This window comes from Mobula hypostoma, chromosome 3 (assembly GCF_963921235.1).
Source record: "Mobula hypostoma chromosome 3, sMobHyp1.1, whole genome shotgun sequence".
In the NCBI taxonomy this organism is placed as follows: Eukaryota; Metazoa; Chordata; class Chondrichthyes; order Myliobatiformes; family Myliobatidae; genus Mobula; species Mobula hypostoma.
In genome coordinates, this window is record NC_086099.1 from 42,101,165 (window position 1) to 42,116,612 (window position 15,448).

At 41.2% G+C, this 15,448-nt stretch overlaps 1 protein-coding gene across 1 annotated transcript; it reads right to left on the bottom strand.

Annotated features, from left to right (window-relative positions):
* Nucleotides 1–3,340: 3,340 nt before the first annotated feature.
* LOC134343389 (granzyme K-like) lies at nt 3,341–12,777 on the bottom strand. Its single transcript, XM_063042091.1, has 5 exons — nt 12,717–12,777; nt 8,774–8,933; nt 7,589–7,742; nt 6,284–6,553; nt 3,341–3,558 (listed from the first exon to the last, which is right to left on the bottom strand). Exons 1-5 carry the CDS (start codon nt 12,775–12,777, stop codon nt 3,382–3,384), a joined length of 822 nt encoding a protein of 273 aa, XP_062898161.1. The 3' UTR covers nt 3,341–3,381.
* Between the last annotated feature and the right edge of the window lie 2,671 nt (nt 12,778–15,448).

Below are 15,448 nucleotides of genomic sequence, written 5' to 3' on the forward strand. Positions count from 1 at the left end.
TAGTTCCCATCAGGCAGAAGTTTAATAAGACTGATAGCATGTAGCACCAGGCTCAAGGACATTTTCTACCCTGAGGTTATAAGGCTATTAAATGTTTCTCTAGTACAAGGAGATAGATTCTTGACCTCACAATCTACTTTGTTATGATCTTGCACCTTATATCTTTACTAACACTGCACTTTCCCTGTAATTGTTTCACCTTATTCTGCATTCTGTTCTTGCTTTACTATGTTCTATCACAATGCTCTGTGTAATGATCTGATCTGTATGAACAGTATGCAGTACAAGCTTTTCACTGTACCACAGTACATTTGACAATAATAAACCAATCCAAATCCAATTAAATGAACAGTCTGACTGTCAGATGTTAACAGGATTATGAATATTATAGGTGAGGTAGCAAGAAATGAGTGCAATTTCCTCCTCACAAAATACAGCCAGATAAATGAATTTGAATTATCATTGTTCAATTCAGTGTGGATTGGTTTGTCATTATAGAATCGTGAAATCCAGTAATTAGGTTCCACAAATAAGATATTTGCAGCTAATTCTAAATGTATAGTGATAAATAAACATTATAATTCATTTTCAAACTTTGGTTCTTTGATACAACTTTCCCTGTAGTGCCCAAATCACCATGTCCCGTGTCTTTCATTCTGATTTCCCAGTCATATCTCACCCTGAAGCTCATCTATTGCTCAATCACTCTTTCTGCATCTCAGTTCCTCAGTATCTTTCTGACCTCTGTTTTAGAGTGGCCCACTCTCTTCCTGATTCCCTCCCTCCCACAGTTCTTCAACTCTCAATCATGTTATTTGTCCCAATTTGATTTCATTGATCATGCAGCTTCTCTGCAGTGGCTGCCTTCAAAGTGTGCAACATTCAACTGGGATTGGAAATGGGAATTTCAAAGTTTCTTAGACTTTTTATACCATTCTGTGAAACATTTGGAGAGTTGAGATAATTGTTCAACTAAGGAGGCATTGATATGTCATGGAGATATTAGACTTCTGTTATGTAGCCAAATTAAGCTGAGACAATTGATAAATTGGGAGCAGCTACTCCAGCTCACAGTGCAGAGGTTCTCATTGAGTTCACCATCCCATGGGAGGAAGGAGTGCAGGCTGCCCATGAGCGGGAGAGGCTGAAGTTCTCAGTCCTAGCAGCTGAGTGTAAGACATGAGGCAATCATCTACCCTGACAAGGCTATACTTTATTGTCGCCAAACAATTGGTATTAGAATGTACAATCATCACAGCGATATTTGATTCTGTGCTTCACACTCCCTGGATTACAAATATTAAATATTAAAAATAGTAAAAATTAATAAATATTAAAATTTGAAATTATAAATCATAAATAGAAAATAGAAAAATGGGAAGTAAGGTAGTGCAAAAAACCGAGAGGCAGGTCCGGATATTTGGAGGGTACAGCCCAGATCCGGGTCAGGATCCGTTCAGCAGACTTATCACAGTTGGAAAGAAGCTGTTCCCAAATCTGGCCGTACGAGTCTTCAAGCTCCTGAACCTTCTCCCGGAGGGAAGAGGGACGAAAAGTTTGTTGGCTGGGTGGGTCGTGTCCTTGATTATCCTGACAGCACTGCTCTGACAGCGTGTGGTGTAAAGTGAGTCCACGGACGGACGATTGGTTTGTGTGATGTGCTGCGCTGTGTTCACAATCTTCTGCAGCTTCTTTCGGTCTTGGACAGGACAACTTCCATACCAGGTTGTGATGCACCCTAGAAGAATGTTTTCTACGGTGCATCTATAAAAATTAGTGAGGGTTTTAGGGGACAAGCCAAATTTCCTTAGTTTTCTCAGGAAGTAAAGGCACTGGTGGGCTTTCTTGGCAGTGAACTCTGCTTGGTTGGACCAAGTTAGGTCATTTGTGATATTGACACCGAGGAACTTAAAGCTTTTAACCTATTCCACTTGCGCACCACCGATGTAAATTGGGTCGTGCGGTCCGCTACTCCTGAAGTCAACAACCAGTTCCTTCGTTTTGCTGATGTTGAGGGATAGGTTATTGTCTTTGCCTCATGCCACCAGGTTCTTAATTTCCTCTCTGTACTCAAACTCGTCATTACCTGAGATATGGCCTACAGTTGTTGTGTCATCAGCAAACTTATATATTGAGTTCGATGGAAACTTGGCTACACAATCATGGGTGTACAGTGAGTAAAGCAGGGGACTGAGTACACAGCCTTGTCGGGCACTGGTGCTCAGAGTGATTGTAGAGGAGAGCTTGTCCCCTATTTTTACAGCCTGGTTCCTGTCTGTGAGGAAGTTGAAGATCCAGCTGCAGATCTGAGTGCTAAGATCCAGGTTCTGGAGCTTAAGAATCAGTTTATTTGGAATGATGGTATTAAAGGCAGAGCTGTAGTCAATGAAAAGGAGCCTTACGTACGTGTCTTTATTCTCAAGGTGTTCTAAGGAGGAGTGTAGGGCCAGAGAGATGGCATCTGCCATTGACCTGTTGCTCTGGTAGGCGAATTGCAAAGCATCGAGGTTGACCGGTAGGCTGTGGTTATGTGTGCCATAACTAATCTCTTGAAGCACTTCATAGCAATTGATTTCAGAGCCACAGGTCGATAGTTACCCTGTGATCTGGCAGTGACAGGAATGGGGCTCAGGAGGGCCACCAGAGAGCTGGCTGAAGAGGCAGAAAAGGGCAGCTTTTGGCTGCGGCTGAGGAGGAAGGACATAATTGAGGAACAACTAACCCCATTGGAAGCTGCAGGCGATGGCAGGGAGGCCCCTGTCACTGCTGTGCTACCAGGAGATGGAGCAGGGCTAAGGGAGAGAGATATCAATGAGTGGTGGTCCCCGGCTGATGACACTACAGATGACCTAAGGTCACTGTTGGAGTTGCAGCAGTTCGCAACGACAAGCAGGAAGCAACATGTAAATCTCATTGAATCATTGGTAGTGCAAGAGGACCATTCCGTTCAAAAGTTCAATATTTACTTGATAGAACAAGGAACGTCACAGCACAGGGCAGGCCCTTCTGCCCATGAAGTTGCGACAACCTCTATAAAGCTTCTCCACAATCAATCTATGATATTTTAATGCTAAGTCTAATTATCACAGAATCTAATTTTCTCCACTATCTACACCTCTAAGGTTATCAATGGTGCAAAGCAAGTCACTGCTGTTAGTCTAAAATGTTACCTACATGTGGTTCAGTTCACTTTCATAACTTAGATCAGAGGACAGGAATTTCACAAGGCAAGGAATTTGATAATTATAGTTTTATTTATTGCACTTTGCAGTAACATTTTATGCAATGCAGAAAAGGTAAGGATAGAAGCAAGCCGGCCCTCTAGGCCAATTAACTGAGCATCCGTGTAAGTAAAGCAGAGTGAAGCAGGATTGTGATTACTCAGTACAGCTCTTCAGCGTCCTTCAGCGGTAAACCGATTATAGACCGAATCCAATCAATGTATTTCTTTGTTAGTAAAGTGTACACCCCAGGCTTTTTGGCATTTGCACATCCTCTGCCAAAGGACACAATCCCAGTATACATTTTGTCGCAAATCAAAGGGCCGCCTGAATCACCCTGGAGAGAGAGAGAAAAAGATGAAGGTGACAATTGAGCAGAATTAGCTAAAGTGACAGACTGCAAACTGTCAGTTTGACATCACATCACAATTCATTATCCATGTCCAGCTGTACCGAGGAGGTGTGAGTTTACTTTAGAGTAAATGTAGGTAACTAGATTCACAAAGAGTCTTTTCATGGAATGTTTCTGATGGCCTGGACGGAGTTTATTCCTAAATCCTATTTGTTAAATAGGGGCTGTGCACAATTCCGATTTGATGGATACAGACGTGAGAAGCAGCGGAACATCTGTCTGCCTGAGATGTGGGACTTTCGAGAGACTTTGAACTTTTTTACTATGCCATGGCCTGTTCTTCAAGTTATGGTGTTGTTGCACTGTTGTAACTATATGTTATAATTATGTGGTTTTTGTTAGTTTTTCTGTGTTTCTGTGATATCACACCAGAGGAATATTATATCATTTCTTAATGCAAGCATTACTAAATGACAATAAAAGAGGACTGCGTGTCCTCATAATCTGATCTAATCTAATTAGCCATTGTGTAGAAAACCATCAGCCATCTACAATCTGTACTTCAGTTTGACTTCAAATTCTGGTGGAATGTTGAAGTTCCAGTGGCGTATCTAAGGTATGGCAGGTATGGCACGTGCCCTGGGTGCCACCTGAAGGGGGCACCACTGAGCAGTTTCTATTAAAGTCAGACAAGCCATCCTCGGATGGTGAAAAAAGAATTTTCTTCAGGTGTATGTTCTGTCTTTGATTATCTTGGGTCAGAACCACTAGGATGGCCTTATTTCAGGGCATTGTGTAAGAAGATCATGAAACGTTTCTTCCCGAAGGAGGAGGAAAGTGGAGCTGAAAGAGGTCAGAGACAAAAGAAACAAATGGCTGATGAGGAATCGAGAGAGGCTGAGTTAACAGCCAAGGAGGAAGTGGAAAGAGTCATGAAGGGAACACTCGACCATCTTCATAGAGAAATGGACGAAAGGTTCGGTCGTTTGCACGACACTGACACCAAGTCTCGGTTCCTTCTCGATGCCGAGAGACTGTGTTATGGCACCGACAGTAATGACCTAAACAGGTAGTGTGAAAATTTGGGCAAATTGTACAGCTCTGATGTTGATGGACAGCAGCTATATGAAGAAATTTTGGATGGCAGAATGTTGCTATCAAGGCGGGTCAACATGAAAAAATTAAGAACTGAAGAGTTTATTGAATTTATTGTTCAGTACGGAGATGATGGAGTCTTCCTCAATCTTCGCATTGCTATTCGGATAATGCTAACCATCGCAGTTTCCATTGCCAGCTGTGAGAGATCATTCTACAAGTTAAAGCTAATACTTTCGTATTTGAGAGCCTCCATGGGTCAAGGCAGACTCTGTGATCTTGCTCTGCTGAGTGTAGAAAGAGTAGAAACTAAAAAAACTGACTTTGATCACATCATAGACCAATTTACATCAGTGAAAGCAAGGAAGGTGCAGTTATAATTTTCATGTAGTGCCATAATTTGTTAATTAAAAGATTAATGAGCTTGACTTGTATTTTTGAGCTGATATTATGATAAAGTTATCTAAAAGATGGGTGTCAGATGTTTGGACAGGGGGACAATTTCAGTTCTTGCCATAGACACTATTTTCCGTAGACACGCCCCTGGGAAGTTCAGAATGAAACAGATGTCAAATGCTGGTGTAGCTGTCCCTCCACTCTGCCACTCGACTCTCCACTGAACCCAGCTCGTGCATCTGGCCAGATTCACTTTGTACCCGACCCCCCTGCTTTTAAGCAAAACTAGCTGACAGAAGAAAAGGAACCTCCTTCACTGAATGGAGTCACTGGTCTGTGAAATAACTAAATAATGGGAAATGGTCTATTAAATTTACTTTCTTAACTGTATTAATCATTTTGTATTATGATCAGTTATCTTTCAAAAATTTTTATTAAATATGCTTGCATAGTTTTTAATCATCACTCATATTTTTCACTGTGAGCTGTTGAAGGCTGTCAGGATATTCATGGAGGCAAATCCTCAGGATCCAATTCCTGATTCTGCTCGGCATCCCGAGCCTGGCCTGCCTCACAGGGCACCTCATGGATACAGAGTGTCAGCCAGACTGATCCACTCTGTCCTCAATCGGATCTTAGGATCAGACAGAGCACTAGATCTAGCCTGATGCTTATTTTCAAATTGACACGATTTAGAATAAATTCTCTTTACATTTTAGACATGTCAATACATTCCATTTCTCTGGATTGACTCTGTTATCTTGCATCTGCCCATTTCATCATCACACGGACGGTAGACAAAGTTTAATTGTAGAGAAATCATAGTGAGTTATGTTGTCATCTAAATTCAGGGCCTAGAATGAGATTGTAGAAAATACAAGAAAATGGTTCCTCCATAATCAACACATACACATTTACTTATCTGATTATTACTTTTTTAATCCACCTCGGGATGTGGATATTGCCTGTAAGTGTTGAATTTATGGCCTAATCTAGTTTCCTTTAGATTCCCTAAGGTAATGCTGGACCACATTCTGAAGACCTTTTAATTCAACTGAGTTGCCCTTCAGAAAGCAGGTCAGAGTCAGTCACAGTAACACTGAGGAAGGGTGGAAAGTTTCAATCTATAGAAGGCACCAGTGAATCACTGGGGTTTTTATACTTATTCCAGTAGCTTTATAGAAATGTTACTGATAACGCGGCTAGACTGCATACTCACCTGACAAGAATCTGCTCTGCCTTTTCTGTCACCAGCACAGATCATGTCCTGGGTTATTTCAGGTCTATGATTGTAATAATCCTTGCTGTTGCATGTTCGCCGATCAACTACCTCGACCTCCACCTCTTGAAGTGTGTCAGAGTAATTGCCTATTTTTGTTTTTCCCCATCCTGCCACAGTGCACGTTGTTCCAGATTTCATGTCAGTGATTCCTCCTTTGGGTAGGTTGAGTACATTCACGTACTGGTTGATCTTTGCAGCAGTCTTGAGCTGTTGACACAAAAACATTTAATTCATGTATTTGTGCTCCTAAAAGTGAGAAATATCTTGAATGATATCTTTACTCTTGAAGAGATTTGTTAGTTTATCTGTTTAAATATTATTCTGTACTTTGCAGACAATCTGCTTTCTTTTTTTTTCAGATGATCAAAGGGAGAGAGACTCATTTCAAAGTGACCAAAAAAATTAAATATCATTTACATTTCATATAATGGAATCAATAATTTGTCATGAAAATTGTGGTGTGGGTGATGGTCATAAAGCACTAAACCTACTGTGAACGTTCTTCACTATCTAACTCTTTCTTTGATGATGATGAAACTCCAAAAAGACAGACTTAGCATCTGTCACACTTGTAATTAAAGTTTACATTTATTTTAGTTTAAAGTTACAACACAGTAACAGGCTCTTCCGGCCCAATAAACCCAGCCACCCAACTATACCCATGTGACCAATTAACTTACTACCCCTTTCTATGTCAAGGACAAGGTTAACTGTGACATTGCCCAGGCTTAGACAGCTCAAGTTCAAGTTCAATTTATTGTCATTCAATCGTACACTTGTACTCAGCCAAGCGAAACAACCTTCCTCCTGACCAGTCACAACACAGTACATATACTGTACCTCATACACATAACACATGACGTAATATTACCACAATTAAATTAACAAATAATAAGTTGCATAGTTAAAAAGTAAACAGTACGTGCTACTGGCGCTTCATAACTGATGAGACCTGGGTGGTGGCAGGGAGTTCAGTCATGTTCCAGCCCAGGGGAAGAAGCTGTTTCACTTCCTAACAGTTCTTGTCCTATTTCTATAGAACCTCCTGCCTGATGGAAGGGAATCAAGGAGACTGTTGGATGGATTGGAGGGATCATTGCCAATACTAATATTCTCCACCATCAATAATTCTCACCCAAGTCACAAATACCATTCAACAGTTATTGTTCAGTAAAGTAAACATTGCTAATAAGCAAATTAAAGATCTTAAACACTGCATAAGAATGAGAAAAAAATTCATACTTGCAGGAGCATGATATCATCTTTCTTAGTCCTCTTGTTATATTTTGTAATGGGAATCTGTTTGATGATGCGCAGTCTTTGTTCACTTTTCTCATACTTTGAATGAGAATGTCCTCCAAGAACTGCTCGAAGAAACTGGCCTGATGCAATTGATCTGTTACCAATCAAAAATAAAGATAATTAATCACACTTTGCTTAAAAAATTATTTTACAGAAATTCATCAGGAAGGCAACAATCAAATAGTAAACTTTATGGAAATATACAGTTCAGTAACATTATATTTGGTAGTTAATGTGCAAATTCCAAAAGCCTATTAGTGTCCAAGCAAGGGCCATGACTATACTGATTGAAATTGTTTCAAGGTGTTCATCAGACAAGCTGATTGTAAATTACTCCTACACTTAGAGTGCTAAAATCTAGTTGTGGAACAGGTATCATACATTCAGTTACCTCTTTATTAGGTACACCTGTACACCTGCCATCAATGCAAATATCCAATCAGCCAATCATGTGGCAGCAACTCAGTCCATAAAAGCATGCAGACGTGGTCAAGAGATTCAGTTGTTGGTCAGACTAAATATCAGAATGGGTAAGAAATGTGATCGAAGTGAATTTGACCGTGGAATGGTTGTTGGTGCCAGATGGGATGGTTTGAGTATCTGCTGGTCTCCTGGGATCTTTGGGCATAACATTCTCTAGCTTTTACAGTGATAGTTGTGATAAACAAGAAAATGTATCCAGTAAGCAGAAGTTCTTTAGGCAAAAACGCTTTGTTGATGAGAGAGAAAGATGAGAATGGCCAGAGTGGTTCAAGCAGACAGGAAGTCGACAGTAATTCAAATAACCACGTGTTACAACAGTGGTGTTCAGAAGAACATCTCTGAACTCACAGTATGTCAAACGTTGAAGTGGATGGGCTACTCAGGAGAAGACCATAAACATACACTCAGCGGCCACTTTTTTTAGCTACAGGAGGTACCTAATAATGTGGCCACTGAGTGCTCATCTGACCATTCAAACTGAAACGTGCTGATAAAAATAAATGCCAGTTATACAGTGATACACATATTAGTGACGATGTGACAACAGTGTAAAAGTAATTATTTTATGAAAGCTAGGATTGGGAGCTAAGCACTTATATGCTAATCACAAAATTTTTTTTATTCATTCATCACATTGCGTACATTTCACAGTGTGCTGCAGTTAGTACCCATTTCGGTGTTATCAAAGCACCTCCGCAATAGGCAGCATACACTCTGCTCCCATTATGTAGTTGGAGAGATGCCATATAAGGTCTTGAATGCGGTTTTACTTCATGACCTCCAATAATTTTAGCTCCGGGATCTGCAATATATAGAAGATACTGACATTTTATTTCACATGCATGTTTATTCACATTCAAGTTGTGAAGATCATTGAAAATGCCAGCAATTATTAGCCATCCCTAATTAACCTTGACAGGGATAACCCCAGAGTAGTTGTATCATGCCTTGCACAGCCATTCGAATATACAGGAGTGTAAGAAGGTGCAGAGAGTAATGGACTCAGGCCAATATGGCACTGGATCGATCGCTGTAGAAAGCGGGGTGGGGAGGGGGATGTAAAGATATGATTAGTGGTCGGTTTACTTTACATGTGGTGTACATTGTGGAGGATAACGTGTTGGATGCAGAGGCTGATGGGCTAGTAGGCAAGGACAAGAGGGGTTCAATCACTATAACAGCGGAGGGAAGATTGGGGGAGCGTAGATGTACAGGAAATGGAGGAGATTCGGGTGAGGGGAGCATCAATAGCAGAGGGAGAGAAACCCAGAATCACATCAAAGGATTGTCCATATATTGTAAGTATAAAGTTGTCCTTTGATGTTGAGCACGTAAAATATTGAGCCTCACGTTGGGCCTGGAGACCGTTCGACCAAAAGTGTCCCTGTATGATGCCTGCTGTACCTTGTTTTGTCGAATAAGGAAGCTGCTTTGTATCTACCAGTAATTTTCTCCAGTGATTTCATTCACGCAACAGCATTTGGTGTCAGGAGTGGGATACCTTCCCGACCCATCATGTGGCCAGCGATTTTAGCAGTCTTAAGACGGTGAATATTTTTAAAAATAGCACTTACACTTGGATCTGTTCAGGTCGGTGGTACACAGGAATGAGAGAAATCACAAATACGGAGAGCTGAACTGGTATCTACAAATGTGGTGTGTGCGTGTGCATGTTTGTTTATGTAAGAAACAAAACTTTACGTGTTAATTTGGTGAGACGAAGCCACCAGTTGCAACGGGTGGTTATCGACGGTTCGCAAGGCCAGAGTGGGGTGTGGAAACTCATTCGTTCGGGGAGCTGCATTTCAGCCCACACGTTTTGCGAGTGTGATGGAAAGGAATACAGCAAACGTCATGAGTTCAGGTGCTCAAAAGTGGCAGATTGCAGAGTACATACTCTGTGGTTTTAGGTAAGTGCTGTTTAGCTGGTACCGTCATTTATATTTCACATAGTGTGGGAATTATTGTGGAGATATTTCAGGGAGAGGTTCACCAGATGCACCCTAAAGATACACAGATGTTGGTAGAAGCGAAGAGCCCAAGGAATACGTGGAACCGTATGGCACAGGGGGTGCGGGATTGTCCATGGGCAACTACCGGAAACGCCAAACAATGAAGAAAGATATTTCTCTGTTAAAGCAGAAGTGAGGCAGCGACTGGGTGGAGGTGGGAATAACCGGGGAATGATAATGGCAGTGAGCTGATGAGACAGCCACAGAAACATAGGAAAGCTACAGCACAATACAGGCCCTTTGGCCCACAAAGCTGTGTCGAACATGCCCCTATCTTAGAACTACCTAGGCTTTGCCCATAGCCCTCTATTTTTCCAAGCTCCATGTAGCCATCCAGGAGTCTCTTAAAAGACACTATCGTTTCCGCCTCCACCACCACCACCAGCAGCCCATTCCATGCACTGACCACTCTCTGCGTAAAAAACTTAACCCTGATATGTCCTCTGTACCTACTTCCAAGCGTCTTAAGACTATGCCCTCTTGTGCTAGCCATTTCAGCCCTGGGGAAAAGCCTCTGATTATCTACATGATCAATGCCTCTCATTATCTTGTACACCTCTATCAGGTCACCTCTCATCCTCCGTTGCACCAAGAAGAAAAGGCCAAGTTCACTCAACCTATTCTCATAAGACATGCTCCTCAATCCAGGCAACATCCTTGTAAATCTCCTCTGCACCCTTTCTATGGTTTCCACGTTCTCCTGTAGTGAGGCGACTGGAATTGAGCACAGTACTCCAAGTGGGGTCTGACTAGTGTCCTATATAGCTGCAAAATTAAATTCAACAGTTTCTCATTAATCCTCAAGATAATAGTACTCAGTTAAAAATTAAATATTACAAAGTAGATTTACAGGAAAAGTTGATAGTAGTACAAGGAGACACAAGAAACAGCAGATGCCACAGGCTGGAGAAACAATAAGCTGATACTTCTACAATTTCCTTCCCTCCATAGATGCTGCTTGACATGTTGCTCAATGAAATTTTCTAACCACATTTTATATAGTTGTCCTCTCCAAATAAGAAATAAAATTACAAGGGAAAACGATGAAGTAGACATCTATTAGCCTACAGTGGCAAGCAAAAGTTTGGGCACCGCGGTCAAAATTTTTGTTACTGTGAATAGCTAAGCTAGTAAAAGCTGAACTGATTTCCAAAAGCGTAAAGTTAAAGATGACACATTTCTTTAATATTTTAAGCAAGAAAACCTTTTTATTTCCATCTTAGTAACACCCCCTTTGGCAAGTATCACAGCTTGTAGATGCTTTCTCTAGCCAGCTAAGAGTCTTTCAATTCTTTTTTGGGGGATTTTCGCCCATTCCTCCTTGCAAAAGGCTTCTAGTTCTGTGAGATTCTTGGAACATATTGCATGCACTGCTTTTTTGAGGTCTATCCACAGATTCTCAATGATGTTTAGGTCTATTCAAAAGGTTCAAAGGAACATCTAAACAAGCCTGATGCATTTTGGAAACAAGTCCTGTGGACTGATGAAGTTAAAATAGAACTTTTTGGCTGCAATGAGCAAAGGTATGTTTGGAGAAAAAAGGGTGCAGAATTTTGTGAAAAGAACCCCTCTCCAACTGTTAAGCACGGGGTTGGATCGATCATGCTTTGGGCTTGTGTTGCAGCCAGTGGCACGGGAAAAATTTACTGGTAGAGGGAAGAATGAATTCAATTAAATACCAGCAAATTCTGGAAGCAAACATCACACTGTCTGTACAAAAGCTGAAGATGAAAAGAGCAACACACATAAAAGTTGCTGGTGAACGCAGCAGACCAGGTAGCATCTCTCGGAAGAGGTACAGTCGACATTTCAGGCCGAGATGTCGACTGTGCCTCTTCCTAGAGATGTTGCCTGGCCTGCTGCGTTCACCAGCAACTTTTATGTGTGTTGCTTGAATTTCCAGCATCTGCAGATTTCCTCGTGTTTGCGAAGTTGAAAAGAGGATGGCTTCTACAATAGGATAATGATCCTAAGCACACCTCAAAATCCACAACGGACAACCTCAAGAGGCACAAGCTGAGGTTTTGCCAAGGCCCTCACAGTCCCCTGACCTAAACAACATCGAGAATCGGTGGATAGATCTCAAAAGAGCAGTGCATGCAAGACGGCCCAAGAATCTCACAGAACTAGAAGCCTTTTGCAAGGGAGAATGGGCAAAAATCCCCCAAACAAGAATTGAAAGGGGTGTTACTGAGTACTGACCATGCAGGGTGCCCAAACTTTTGCTTTGGGCCCTTTCCCTTTTTTGTTATTTTGAATCTGTAAAGGATGGAAATAAAAAAAGGTTTTCTTGCTTAAGATATTAAAGAAATATGTCACCTTTAACTTCATGCCTTTTGGAAATCAGTTCAACTTTTACTTGCTTAGCTATTCACAGTAACAGAAATTTTGACCAGGGTGCCCAAATTTTGCAAGCCACTGTATATAGTAGATAAATATTATGTAGCTAAAACAGAAAAAGTACAGCACTTACCATAAACCATGCTTATAATGTGCATCATAAATTAAATATAATTAAAATAAATGCTTTCATGAATGGAAAGTATTTTAGTATTCAGTATTTTGCTACTTACACGCTGGAGCTAGGAAGATGACAATTAACAAAACAAGTGGATTGTACAGTGAAGGATTCATTATTGTTTCTTCTGTGATAACACCAAAGTTATTGAATTTATAATGAACTAAGAGGGAAGTGGTTTATTTATCTCAGTGTCCCACCAACAACCTAAACCACTAATGAACGTGAAGATTTGCAAATCTACTGTTCTGAATCAACATCAGTTATGAAAGTCACATGAAGGTGTCAAAGTGAACCAGAAATTTTCAGCAAACATTATGGGTTCCAGAAAGGGATTGCTTTTAATTCTGATGTCTATCTCTTTATATTTCATTGAAATGCTGTATCCTGATAACATGTAGAAAATATTTATTCAGATCCCATGTGAATGCATACTAAATGATGTCTTAAAAGACCAATTAAATTTTAGAAACATCATTTGAATATGCCACTTTCTTGCATTTACTTGCAAATATTGACAATCCAAGACCAAATGATATTATTACAATGAATTAATATAGATGGCATCCTTTTGTTCGCAGATTCGTGAAGATTGTAAGGAGCCGATGGCAATATCCACCACCCAGATGTTAGTTGGGGATATGTTTGTTGGAATGAAAGGGCCAATAGCACCAGACATCAAAGCTCTTGCTTCCTGAATATTATCTGATGGATGTTGTGCTGCAAATCATGAAAATCACCATGAAATATGCCTAACACGCAGCATTTCTTGAAATCACCTATATTTGTTATTTTTGTTCAAAGGTTTCAAAGGTACAGCTAATGACAGAGGAATGTATACAATATACATCCTGAAATGCTTTTTCTTCACAGCCATCCACAAAAAGAGGAATTCCCCAAAGAATGATCAACAGTCAAATATTGGAACCCCAAAGTCTCCCCCCAGTCCCCTCCCTCCCGCACATAAGCGGCAGCAAGCAACAATACCACTCCCCCACCGGCAAAAAAAGCATCGTCACCTGCCACCGAGCACTCAAACGTGAGAAAAGCAACAGCAAAGACACAGACTTGCAGTTACCCCAAAGACTTTGCGTTTCACCTGGTATTCAACATACCACAGGCTCTCTCTCTCCCTAATAACAGAGAAAGTGATGTCTCTGTTTTCACAGCAAGTGGAGAGATATAACAAATAACTCACTGCTGTACGATGTTAAAAGTCCGTTACGTCGCTTTTTTTTCGAGCTCTGTGCCCAAAGATTTGGGCACACAGCCATAGATATCCCTACTCCCTGACAACACATGGGTCTCCTGCCATGACACAGACCTTCGATCCGCCTGTCTCCAGAGCCCCCTGATCCTAGGCCTCCAAAGCTGCGCTGGACTCTTAGGCCGAGCTCTTGGCATGCCGAACAACAACGCCCGGTTATAAAACCCTGAGAGCGGGTCCCAGTCCCACAAAGAACCGTAGTCAGTGTTAACTCCAGGTCAGGGTCTTCAAAAGGACTCTGAAAGGGAAAAATGAAGATATTAAAGAGCTGTTTCTGAAGACGCAAGCGAAGGAGTTGCCATTTAGCACCATCATCATTCCACTCCTCTCTGTCTTCATTATTCAAGACAGAATAACTGATGTCAAGATTAAGAAAGCTGTTGGTCAATAATTTTAATCTGCATTCAATGACAGGCAATTTGAAGAACTTCAACATCTCAGCCACTCTTTGCCTTCTGTGGGCAAGCCAGCTTTGGATCCACTAAGAAATGTCCCTTTGGATCCCATGCCTCTTGACTTTCTCAATAAACCTTACATGCGGTACCTTATCGAATGCCTTGCTAAAATCCATATTCACCACACCTATGGCTCTACGTGCATCAATGTGATTACTCACATCCTAAAAATATTCAATCCGGCTCGTAAGGCACGACCTGCCTTTCCAAAGCCATGTTGACTTTTCCTAATCATATTATGCCTCTCCAAATGTTCATAAATCCTGCCTCTCCAGATCTTCTCCATCAACTTACCAACCACTGAAGTAAGACTCACTGGCTCATAATTTCCTGGGCTATCCCTACTCCCTTTCTTGAATAAGGGAACAACATCTGCAATGCTTCAATCCTTTGGAACCTCTCCCGTCCTCATTGATGATGCAAAGATCATTGCCAGAGGCTCAGCAATTTCCACCCTCGCTTCCCACAGTAGCCTAGGTTACATCCCGTCCGGTCCCGGTGACTTATCCAACTTGATCCTTTCCAAAAGCTCCAGCACATCCTCTACCTTAATATCTACATGCTCAAGCTTTTCAATCTGCTGCAGGTCATCCCTACAATCGCCAAGATCCTTTTCCATAGTGAATACTGAAGCAAAGTATTCATTAATTATCTTTGCTATTTCCTCCGGTTCCATACACGCTTTTCCACTGTCACACTTGGTTGGTCCTATTCTCTCACATCTTATCCTCTTGCTCTTCACTTACCTGTAGAATGCCTTGGGGTTTTCCTTAATCCTGTCCGACAATGCCTTCTCATGTCCCCGATTGGCTCTCCTAATTTCATTCTTAAGCTCCATCCTGTTAGCCTTATAAACATCTAGATTCCTATCATTACCTAGTTTTTTTAACCTTTCATAAGCTCTTCTTTTCTTCTTGACTAGATTTAAAACAGCCTTTAGACACCAATGTTCCTGTACTCTACCGTCGTTTCTGTCTTATTGGAACATATCTACGCAGAACCCTACGCAAACATCCCCTGAACATTTGCCACATTTCTCCCTTACATTTCCCTGAGAACATTTGT

Coding starts and splice junctions, on each gene's coding strand:
- LOC134343389 (XM_063042091.1), bottom strand. CDS start 12,777: ATGAATCCTTCACTGTACAATCCACTTGTTTTGTTAATTGTCATCTTC. Junction 7,743..8,773: donor ACTGCAGCACACTGTGAAAT/GTACGCAATGTG, acceptor GATTGGTAACAG/ATCAATTGCATCAGGCCAGT. Junction 6,554..7,588: donor ATGATATCATGCTCCTGCAA/GTATGAATTTTT, acceptor TTGTGTCAACAG/CTCAAGACTGCTGCAAAGAT.